Source organism: Panthera leo (genome assembly GCF_018350215.1).
Source record: "Panthera leo isolate Ple1 chromosome D1 unlocalized genomic scaffold, P.leo_Ple1_pat1.1 chrD1_random_Un_scaffold_75, whole genome shotgun sequence".
In the NCBI taxonomy this organism is placed as follows: Eukaryota; Metazoa; Chordata; class Mammalia; order Carnivora; family Felidae; genus Panthera; species Panthera leo.
In genome coordinates this window covers 30,023-42,359 of record NW_024962224.1, presented here as the reverse complement: position 1 = coordinate 42,359, position 12,337 = coordinate 30,023, and the positions used below count along the sequence as shown (strand labels likewise).

The following is a 12,337-nucleotide window of genomic DNA, read 5'->3' as shown; positions in this document are numbered from 1 at the left end:
ATTTTGACTGTCTCAAAACTTTTGATCACATTATGTGGCATCTGGATTATGGAATCTTGATCTAAAAATAGTACTATTTTGGGTGCCTGGGTGGCTCAGTCAGTTGAACATCTGACTCCTGATTTTGGCTCAGGTCATGATCCCAGGGTTGTGGGATCAAGCCCATGCTCATCATACAGCCTGCTTAGGATTCTCTTTCTCTCTCTCTGTCTTTCTCTTCCTTATTCCCTTCTCCCCCACTCAGGCATGCTCTCTCTCTCTCTCTCAAATAAAAAAAAAAAAAAAAAAAGCACCAACCCACCCCCTAAATAGTACTATTTGTTGATGAAATTTCATATGCTGGTTTCAGCAAACATTAAAAGTTATGTCATTTTTGTTAGAATAAAAGCATTCATTAACATAATTTAGCAGAGTAATGGACTTCTTATATTCAAAATAGAGGATACAACTTTGTATTTTATTTTTTTAAATGTTTATTTTGAGAGAGAGACAGTTTGAGCAGGGGAGAGGGGCAGAGATGGAGAGAGAATCCCAAACAGGCTCTGCACTTATAGTGTGGAGCCCAATGTGGGGCTCAAGCTCATGAACCATGAGATCATGATCTGAGATGAAATCAAGAGTCACTTAACTGACTGAGCTACCCAGGCACCCCAGATGATACAACTCTAACATTTAAAGAGTTGCAAAAACGTAAGCAGTAAGTTCCTTGACATCAGTCTTGGCAATGGTTTTTTGGATCTGATACCAAAAGCAAAGGCAACAAAAGCAAAAATAAACTATTGGGACTGCATCAAACTAAAAAGCTTCTGCACAACAAAGGAAATCATTGACAAAATGAAAAGGCAACCTATTAAATAGGAGGAAATATTTGCAAATCATATATCTGATAAGGGGATTAATATTCAAAATATATAACAAACTCATACAACTCAAAAGCAAAACAAAAAAAAAACAAACAAAGCAATAACATCTGATTAAATAATGGACAGAGGATCTAATAGACATTTTTCCAAAGAAGACATACAGATGGCCAACAGGTACGTCAAAAGGTGCTCAACATCACTAATTATCAAGGAAATGCAAATCAAAATCACAATGAGATACCACCTCACACCTGTTAGAATAGATATTGTCAAAAAGATAAGATTTTTAAGTGATGAATCACTGGGTTCTGTTCCTGAAACCAATGCTACACTGTATGTTAATTAATTTGAATTTAAATAAATAAATTTAAAATAAAAAAGATAAGAAATAACAAGTGTTAACAAGGATGTGGAGAAAAGGAACTCTTATGTACTGTTGGTGAGAATGCAAACTGGTGCAGCCACTGTGGAAAACAATATGGAGGTTCCTCAAAAACTTAAAAATAGAACTACCCATGGGGCACCCTGTTGAGTTAGTTGGTTAAGTATTGACTCCTGATTTTGGTTCAGGTCATGATCTCATGGTTCGTGAGTTTGAGCCCCATATTGGGCTCTGTGCTGGAAGTGTGGAGCAAGCTTGGGATTCTCTCTCTCCCTCTCTTTCTCTGCCCTTCCCTCCCCCCAAATAAATAAACTTAAAAAAAAAATAGAACCACCCAATGATCCCTCGATTCCACTGCTGGGCATCTATCTGAGGAAAATGAAAACACTAACTGGAAAAGGTACATGCACTGCCATGTTCATTGCAAAATTATTTATAATAGCCAAGAGATAGAAACAACCTAAATGCACATTGGCAGATAAATAGATAAAGAAAATGTGATACATATACACACACACAATGGAATATTATTCAGCCAAAAAAAATGCAATCTTGCCACCTGTGACAACATGGATGGGCCTTGAGGGGATTATGCTAAGTGAGATATGTCGGATAGGGAAAGACAAATACCATATGATCTTACTTACACGTGAAATCTAAACAAACAGCAAACAACTCCTCCCCTCCCTGAGCTTATAGAAACAGAGAACGGATTAATAGTTGCCAGAGGTGGGGGGAATGGGTGAAATGGGTGAAAGGGGTCAAAAGGTACAAACTTTCAGTTATAAAGCAAGTAAGTCATGGGCATGTATGGTTAATAAAACTATATTGTATATTTGAAAGTTGCTGTGAGTGAAGATCTTAAAAGTTCTCATCATAAAAATGTAACTATGTATGGTGATAGATGTTAGGTAGACTTGCCATAGTGATCATTTCGCAATATATACAATATAAAATCGTTATATTGTACACCTAAAATTAATATACAGTTATGTAAATTGTACCTCACTAAAAATATAAATTAAAGACATTAATACAGTAAGATGTTATTAAATATGTAGTCAATAGAAAACTTGAAACCACTTGGTAGCCAGGCTGAATGTGCCGCTGTCCCTGCCACCCCATCTGAGATCCTGGAATACCTGGTAAGGTGTATGGGAAAAGGTAATTGTTTTAGGTCTCCTTTATTTACAGCTACCCTAGCCAGATTTAATAATGTTCTCTTCAGCTCAGATCTGCCTCCACTGGCATCCAGTCTAGGAGTAATGAGGATGAAATTATGCAATCAACCAATATTTAAAGAAGATGCTTAATGTTGAGCACCATTCCAATTAAATTTTCCCAAGATATAATGTTCTCTGTGCTGTAGCATTCCATCTATAGTACCATGATAATAATAGGTCCAGCATTTGAACTCCAGCCTCTTCTCCTGTACGTCTCTGGTTTGTAGGATCGTGTCCCTGCTGTGGTTCTGATGTGAGTTCCCATTTACTAGCTCTACATTGATCTCTAGTCCTTTGCCAGGTCTTGACTGATAGCCACCTGTTTTCTTTCTAAATTTTATTTTTTAACTTTTTAAAGGTTATTTATTTGTGTCTTTTGAGAGAGGGAGAGAGAGGGAGCAGTGGGGGAGGGGCAGGGAGAGAAGCACCAGCAGTGCAGAACCCCAATGCGGGGCTTGAACACATGAACCATGAGATCGTAACCTGAGCGAGTTGAATTCTTAACTGACTGAGCCACCCAGGCATCCTGATTGTCACCTTTTAATAGCCATTTGTTCTTTGTCACGGGCCCTGCTACTTGCAGATCTCCCCTGTGGACAATGCCCTGGGCTTCTGCCCCACCCTCTCTATGGCTGTATTCCACCTACCTGTTAGGGGAGGAGGCAAGGTGTTGGAAAAGCATGGAAGTTTTTTTTGCATCTCTTGTCTCTGAAATGCAGCCAGATCAACACTAAACCATCTTGCACACCTAGAAAACTGATTTGATGATTAACCGAGCCAGGTACACGGCTCAGAGAGGTGAACTGGGGAAGAGAGAAGCCGTGGAGGGCAGGGAGCTGTTTTTGCTTGTGGATAGAGGATGGAGACAGGTGGGCGTGGGTGGGTGGGTGTGGGGAGAGTATGGGAAAAGCACCCCTCCCTACCACCCCACCCCCCAAAAAAAGCAGCTGGAGAGACAGTGGAAAAGTGGAAACAGCCACAGGGACTGAACGAAAAAAGGGAGAAAGGAGAAAGGAGAGGGTTTGCCTATCTAAAGGCAAAACATGGTTTCATAGACTCTTAGAACAAGCAATACGTTTTAAAATAACTAGTTCACTGTCTTCATGTAACAGATGAAGGTGCTGAAACTCAGTGAGGCTACTGATTTGTTTCCAGTCACAATCTTGTATGTGGTTGTGCAAGTACTAGAGTTCAGAACTTTTAACTCACCATCTCAGGAATTTTCTCTTTTGTAAGTTGTTTACTGTGCTTATTTATACCTCATTTCTTTCCACCTCCTTCTATGTGGAAAAAAATATTTCTTCAATTTTATAGGGCCTAGATTGCTTTATATTCTGTCTAAAAAATAGCATATGCATTCCTCAATGATTGCATATTTGTTCTGTGCATCTTTGTGCCCTCAAACTCTAACAAAGTTTCTATACCAGAGCAATTGCCTAGGAAGTCTTTGCTTAATTAATAGTAGGCCCTAATAGCTTAACGTTTCATTGCTGGGACATCTTCTGATGCTGTGACATGTTAGTACACCAAAGCAGAAACCTATACGCACATCGCAGAGTGAGTCTTCGAATTCTGAAGATGAAGCTTCAAGCACAGACACTGGTGTGAGGACACCAAAGAAGAGGCTTTGTGTGATAACTTCTCTGAAACCCAGTAAATCTCATTTCTCCACATGTGAGCAATTCTTGCAAGAGCCTTAGCCCTCTGAGGGTTGCACCAGAAAAGGCGCAGTCTTTGCTTGGGCAAAGATGGGAAGAGAAGAAAATTACTGGCTTAGTTGGAGGTAATGGAAAGAGATTTACTTATGGACTCTAGCTATTATTCATCATTCAGACCTAACATTTAAATACTGTGGTCTTTTTCAACTGCATTATGCAACTAGGTTAAAAACAGTAATAAATTAATAACAATGTTACAACCAAGGGCATTGATACCCACAGTTTTATATTTAAAAAATTACTTGTATAGAAATGTAAATACAGTATTAACTGGGATTTATTTCTCAACTATAGAGTTCATCCTCCTGAGTTCTCATATTTCGGACAGAATAGAACTCCAAAGATTGGGAAAAATTTTTAAAAAGTCACAGAAATGCGAGATTTTTCTTGGGGGAGCATTAGGATTTGAAGCAGAGGGATAGAGTCAAGAAATTGTTTCAGATTTAAATTTACTTCTTTCCTTGAACTTACTATCTCAATTTATTTGAGCTATGAGTTCCAACCCAATTTTCCATTAACTGATTTATAAGTCATCATGTATTAGAAATGCAGAGATCCTGTTGTCCTTATTACCACCCTTTCTTCAGTAATCTCTGGATTCCTTGCTTGACCTCCTGGGTTCGCACTCCATAAACTATAGGGTTGAGGGCGGCAGGGATGACATGGTGGAGGACGTTGAGCAGGACTGGCACATTGGGTGAGACCTTCTTCTTCACCACATGAGTGAGCACGAAGACCAGAAGGATGGTGCTGAAGAAGAGGATAAGGATGAAGTGGGAGCCACATGTGCTCAGGGCCTTGGCCACAGCACCCTCTGCCTTGAGTCTCAGCACCGCTCGCAGTATGAGTGTGTAGGAGAGGAAGATGAGGATGAGGTCGGATCCTAGCAGTGTCCAGCCTCCAGCAAACTGGAGGAGGCGATTGATGGTGACATCATCACAGGAGAGCCTGGAGACAGACATATTGGCACAGATGCAATTCTCAATGACATTTCTCCCACAGTAATGGAGCCGGGCAGAGAGGATGGGAATGGACACAGTAAGAAGTGCATTCCTGGCCAAAATAAAGACAGCAGCCTTGACTACAAATTGGTCAGTGATGATGGATGGGTACTTCAGTGGGTGGCAGATATAGCAGTCATAGGCCATGACCATGAATGTACAGGACTCCATGGAAAGGAAGCAGTTCATGATGTACATCTGGAGGAAGCAGGCATAGAAACTGATGGACTTGAGGTCAAACCAGAAGATGGCCAGGACTTTGGGGATGACAGTGAGGCAGACAGCAATGTCCAGCAGGGAGACAATACTGAGCAGGTAGTACATGGGCTGGTGTAGAGAGACCTCCAGCCGGATGGTGATTAGGAGAATAACATTAGCCCCCATGGCCAGGAGGAATAGGAGGCTGAGGGGCAGGGACAGCCAGAGCTGCCAGCTGGGGGACCTGACAAAACAATTCAGGAGAAAGTCTGAAACCCTAGTGGAGTCATTTCCATGAGTTGTCATCTTGTGGATTCTGTTTCTACAGATTTTCTTTGATGATCTAAAAAATTAGGATCAAAATTAACCTCTGACTGTGGTTAAAATGAAATAAAAAAATTCGAGTTCATTGGATGTAACTTATGGCTCCATCAGGTTATTTTGCCTTAACTGGGGATTTTGCATGTTACATACAGAAAAAAGAAATTCATTTAAATCTTCAGCAAATTTTGTTTCTCCTCATTTCCTGAATATTTCTAATTTCTTAATGAAACAATCTTATAAAATCGAATTAGTAATTTCAGTTAGCTAGGAGCAGCATGTTTACTTTTGAACATTGTGATAAAATAGACCCCCTGATTTCAGCAATGTGAAGGTGGTGAGATTTGTCTTCAGTAATTCCTCTCTCAATCTCTCTACCCAGTTGCCTAGATAATGTCCCCAGTTTCCACAGCAGGTACTGCTCAGTGTTGTGACTCCTTTCTTTCTGTGTGCTTTTTATTTACCCTTTATATACAGGAGACACAAAGATTATCTTTGTTCTCAAGGAAGTGACAATCCTTCCTTGGTGATAAGGTTAGATAAATATAAAGACAATGATAAGAATCATGACAGAGCAGTATGCAGAATATTTTGAGAGGGGGTAGGTGAAGATGAACTTCATTCACATGAAAGTGAAGTGTTCCCAGGACTCCTCTCCTGCTGACTTTTAAAAGCAAGTCCAAAGAAAGTCATGAAAAAGAGTTGCCTGTTGCAGTGAGAGATGCCTGCAACATGTTTGAGATCAGCATATCTGGAGTCTTAAAAATCATGCTGTGCAGGGTCCCTAGATTTGTTCACCTGGCACTGGTGTTCTGTTCAGATGTCATCCCATGTGTGGAAATTACTCTGCTTCCTCAGTATTTAAACTTAACTGTTTTGCATTTGTTTAGCTAACAAGAAAATAAAAATGTCTGCAGTGTATTCAATGGATTTTCAATACTTACTAGGCACTGTGTTAATCTATATTTGGAGCATTATCTCACTTGAGATTAAAACAACTATGTGAGGTATGTCTTACCTGACTTTACAAATGAGGGAAATGAGGTGAAGAAAGGTTGAGAAAATTCCAAGATCACTTACAATAATACTCAGTCTAGATGCAAAGTTCTATTTCGTTTAAAACCCAATTTTTAGCCACCTATACTGTACTACTTCTAATCAGCAAAGGAACATTGGTTAGATAGTCTGTCAGAATTCCTGAGCCGTATAATGCCATGACATTGTGTTTCGTTCTTCAATCTCTGTAAAAAGAAACCTATCCCCCTAGGGTAACAACAATTTTTGAAAGTTGATTACCATAGTAGCGAGGCATTTTTGGAATGGAGGCTGAGGTGATAAGAAAGGATTTTTAATAGAAGTATGAACCAAGAACTGAAACTAGTTTTCAATGATCAGAAGCCATTGGATGTAGCTGTTAAAATGACACATTTGTTTTCATCTGTGTATGTCCTTGCTCCCACACTTCCTGTCCTGATCACTTTGTTTTTTGTTAGACCTCAACCCTTCTTACCAATGGCCCTGGGAATTGCTGGGTCAGAGAAAGGTAGTAGGAATTACCCTCTGCTTCGCCAACTCCTCTTCATTCCTTTTGATGTTCTGCTTCAAAACCAAGGGAGTGTTGTCCTATTAGTGTCTGCCAGGAACTGTGTGTCTGTCTTGGGAAGCAAAAGTAATTTCAAAACAAGCTCCCACTCCTTTTCCTGTTTTTAAGGACAGCATATGTTAACAATGCCTTGGTAAATTTCAGAGTGGTTTGAAAGTTGTCTCATCTGTGTCAGTGAGACAGTATATACAAGGTAGACTTGCTGTTATACCAGCTAATTTTATCCCAGCACATGCAAATTTCAGTGTCAAATTCTGACACTACTTCCTCCTGTCAGGATTTGTCTTTTGCACTTAATTTTTTGTTCCAGCTTCTTCTCTGCTCACATCTTATGTAGTAACGTTATAGCACTCTCATTCTTAGCTCGACCTCAAATCTCACTGTAGTTAAACTGGATGTAGGATCCCTGCTTGATTTCTAGAGGATTCAGCCACATGGAAACACCTCTACTGCAGGAAAAGAGGATCCATAAGGAAACCTAGAAGAAGCAGATTTTTTTTTTCTGAGCAGTCTTGGAAAGCTTATTTCCAGCACTAAGATAGAATGCCTGGAGAGCACAAAGGAATAATTTTCCATCTTATTTTTAAGTCTTTTTTTTTCTATTTTTCTCCTTTCTCTGTTTTTTTCAACCAATAATTTATTCAACAAGCAATGAGTATCTACTCAGCTCTAGGGCTAAAGTACTTGGATATACATATATATTTTTCTTTTCCTTTTTCAATCTTCCTCTGCAATGAGAGACTCTCTGTGGCAACAGTAAGACTGAGGCCCCAAAGCTAGTTACTTCTTGCTTCCATCAGGGACAGGCTGAGGAAGCCAGTTGAAGCTGGAGACCAGTGCAGGGAATTAACTCAGGCTCCAGGATGGAACTATGTTATGGAATTAACCCCAGTCTCCAGGATGGAACTATGTTATGACACCCTGGAAACACAGACTTGGAGATTTGGAGGGGATGAAAAGGATTGCCTAGCCTCATGGTATTTGGATAAATTTGTGAAATATTCCCACCAGTCTATCTTTCAAATTTAGACTGGATCCAGAGACAGAAAGAAAAGCATCCCCCTGCTCCCCGCCCCCGGAAGCTTTTTCTAGTATTAGCATTTCAGCTTTTAGAATATATTGAATTAAGTTATTCTCCCTCTCTTCACTCTTATACGCATCTTTGTTTTCTGATCTTTGTCATGACATAGAGTGAGTTTATTTCTCCCCCTGATGAATCAAGTATATATACACAGATTTTCTCTTGTGTGGCCTCTAGATTTCCAGACTTCAGACTGAAAAATCAATTCATTTTTTGGGGTGCCTGGGTGGCTTAGTCAGTTGACAGTCCAACTTCGGCCCAGGTCATGATCTCACAGCTTGTGAGTTCGAGCCCTGTGTCGGGCTCTGTGCTGACAGCTCAGAGCCTGGAGCCTGCTTCTGCTTCTGTGTCTCCCTCTCTCTCTGCCCCTAACCCACTCTCATTCTGTCTCTGTCTCTCTCAAAAATAAATAAACGTTAAAAAAATTTAAAAAAAATCTATTCATTTTACAGCTATCCTAAGACATTGATTAATTTTCCATAGATAAGCGTCAGTTTAACTATATCCCTGGTACATGAAACCCCAGATGTGGTCAAGGCAATTAAGAAGGATCCTTTTGTCACACAGGACACAGGCTCTACTACCTCTGTTTAGACCACTCAAGCACCCTTGACTCAGGAAACAACAGGGATACACATCTGGACTGAAGAAATAAGGCTCCTGCCTTCTGGCAAATCTTGGTGTCTTTGCCCCGCATGTCCCTCTCTGGGATTTCCCTCGCAGACTCACTTTCAGAGGATGCTACAGCATGGATTCTGGCTCCATTGGTGTTGGAAATCTGAACAGTAAAGCTGAGACTCTTATAACCTCAGTGGCCTTAGGGATGCTGCCTTGGGGGAACCTGTCCATTCCTGTTCCCTTGAGAGGGAGATGGAAATCAAGAATATCAATCTCATGAGGCCCTTCTAGAATAGATAGGCATATAGTTAAGGAAGAGGATGGTTATCTCTACCTGAGAAAAAGGAGCCTTTGGGAGCCCAGCCCTATGAGGCACTATATTGTTTATATGCCTGGGGTGGGTTATTTCTCTGCATGTCAAAGACTTACATATACAACTGTGCATTCATTCGTGTACATATATGCTATCATCTCCCTCCAAGGATGCACTAAGTTTGTCTACACATTCTTGTGGATTCCAGGCACATGCTCAGTGAAGGACTGGTATTGCCTGTCCATGTTGTTGAATGGTTAGATACTCACTTATGGTGACTTTAGCCATGACATTATAATGATAAAAGTGAAATGAACAACAATTTTACCTATTGAGAAATGAAACGCATTTTCCAGAGAGGATACCCATGTGAAAGTATTTTTGTTACAATGAGACCTTACAAAATGTAATTTGATTTTAACTTAATAATTGTTGTGAAACATGAAGCCTACATTTATTTTCCTTTGGGGACTTTGGTGCCCTGAACTGAGATAGCCACACTTTTCATATTATTATATACTAATATCATGCCCTTCATATAGCTTTATGCTAATGTTTTTATTTATTAATATTAATAATAAAATCATTTATTATCAATGTGCTTGAACTCGTGAATTGTGAGATCATGACCTGCGCTGAAATCAAGAGTCGGATGATTAACTGACTGAGCCACCCAGGCTCCCTGCTTAGTGTTTTTTAAATAAAGTTTTTAGTCATTCTGGTTTTCCTATCTCTGAATTATCTACTTATACTTTTTACTCATTTTTGCTCTTCTTTTTTCTTGATAACGTACATAATTTTATATGAAAAAATTTAAGTTTTAGAACATTTAATTCTTGTTTTAGACATTGCTAACATCCTCTCCTAATCTGTCACACATTTGTCTATTTTTGAACATGATGTACTTTTTTATTTCAATTTTTATTTAAATTCTAGTTAGTTAATATATATGGTAAAATTGATTTTAGGTGTAGAATTTAGTGATTCATCACTTACAAAAAACACCCAGGGCTCATCACAACAAATGCCCTCCTTAATACCCATTGTCCATTTCCCATCCACCTTTGTCCATCAACCCCAATGTATAGAGAACATTGTCCTTTGTTCTCTGTAGTGAAGAGTTGCTTATGGTTTGCATCCTTCTCTTTCTCTTTTTTTCCATTTCTCTATGTTCCTCTGGTTTGTTTCTTAAATTCCACACATGAGCAAAATCATATGTTTGTCTTTCTCTGACTTATTTCCTAGCTCCATCCATGTCATTGCAAATGGCAAGATTTCATTCTTTTTTTTTTTAATGTTTATTTATTTATTTTGAGAGAGAGAAGGAAAGAGAGTGGGGAGGGGTAAAGAGAGAGGGGCGGATAGAGAATCCCAAGCAGGCTCCATGCTTACAGCATGGAGCCCAATGTGGTGTTCGATCTCATGAACCATGAGATCATGACCTGAACTAAAATCAAGAGCCATACACCTAACTGACTGAGCCACCCAGGTGCCCCAAGGTTTCATTCTTTTTTGATGGCTGAGTAATATTCCATTGTATATACCTATGTCTATATCATCTATATCGTCTATATCTATATCTGTATCTCTATAATCTCTATCTATCATCATCATCATCATCATCATCATCATCATCATCTATCTACATGTATCTATCTATACCACATATTTTTCCATTTATCAGTCAATGGACATTTGGGCTCTTTCTATAATTTGGCTGTTGCTGATAATGCTGCTGTAAACATCAGGGTGCATGTGCCCCTTCAAATCAGTATTTTTGTGTCATTTGAGTAAATACCTAGTAGTGCAATTGCTGGGTCATAGGGTAGTTCTATCTTTAACTTTCTGAGGAATCTTCAAACTGTTTTTCAGAGTGGCTGCACCAGTTTGCATTCCCACCAATAGTGTAAGAGGGTTCCTCTTTCTCCACATCCTCACCAACATCTGTTGTTTCCTGTGATGTTAATTTTAGTCATTCTGACAAGTGTGAGGCAGTATCTCATCATGGTCTTGATTTGTATTTCCCTGATGATGAGTGATGTTGAACATCTTTTTATATGTCTTTTGGCCATCTGTATGTCTTTGGAAAAATGTTCATATCTTCTGCTCATTTCTTAACTGGATTATTTGTTTTTTAGATGTTGAGTTTGATAAGTTCTTTCTTTTAATTTTTAAAAAAATGTTTATTTTAAAAAAATTTCAATGTTTATTTTTGAGAGAGAGAGAGACATGGTATGAGCGAGAGAGGGGCAGAGAGAGAGGGAGACACAGAATCAGAAGCAGGCTCCAGGCTTTGTGCTGTCATCACAGAGCCCAATGAGGAGCTACAACTCATGAGTGGTGAAATCATGACCTCAGCTGAAGTCAGATGCCTAACTGACTGAGCCACCCAGACACCCCATTAAGCTCTTTGTAGATTTTGGATACTAACCCTTTTTCAGATATGTCATTTGTGAATATCTTCTCCCATTTTGTAGGTGGTCTTTTAGTTTTGTTGATTGTTTCCTTCACTGTGTGGAAGGCTTTTACCAATAGTTCATTTTTGCTTTTGTTTCCCTTGCCTCTGAAGACATGTTTAGTAAGACGGTTCTACGGCTGAGGTAAAAGATGTCACTGCCTGTGTTTTTCTTTAGGATTTTGATGGTTTCCTGTCTCACATTTACATATTTCACCCATTTTGAGTTTATTTTTGGTATGGTATAAGAAAGCGGTCCAATTTCATTCTTCTGCATGTCTCTGTCCTGCGTTCACAACACCGTTTGTTGAAGAGATTTTTTTTCCATTGGATATTCTTTCCTGCTTTGTTGAAGGGTTGTGGGTCTATTTCTGGGTTTTCTCTTCTGTTCCATTGTTCTATGTGTCTGTTTTTGTGCTAGTACCATACTGTTTTGATGACTACCACTTTAATAGAAATCTTTAATTTTGCTATAGGCAACCCTGTCTAGATCTCTCCTGATACTTCCTACTGTTGACTCTTGTTTAGGAACTCTTTCCCCATCTCAAGGTCCCAAAGTTG

At 39.3% G+C, this 12,337-nt stretch overlaps 1 protein-coding gene across 1 annotated transcript; it reads right to left on the bottom strand.

Moving 5' to 3' along the window:
- Positions 1-4,755: 4,755 nt before the first annotated feature.
- Positions 4,756-5,691, bottom strand: LOC122212744 (olfactory receptor 56A3-like). The gene has a single exon (XM_042926688.1). It carries the CDS (start codon positions 5,689-5,691, stop codon positions 4,756-4,758), a length of 936 nt encoding a protein of 311 aa, XP_042782622.1.
- Between the last annotated feature and the right edge of the window lie 6,646 nt (positions 5,692-12,337).

Bases quoted from the DNA above. Each gene is read 5' to 3' on its own strand.
- LOC122212744 (XM_042926688.1), bottom strand. From the start codon at position 5,691: ATGACAACTCATGGAAATGACTCCACTAGGGTTTCAGACTTTCTCCTG.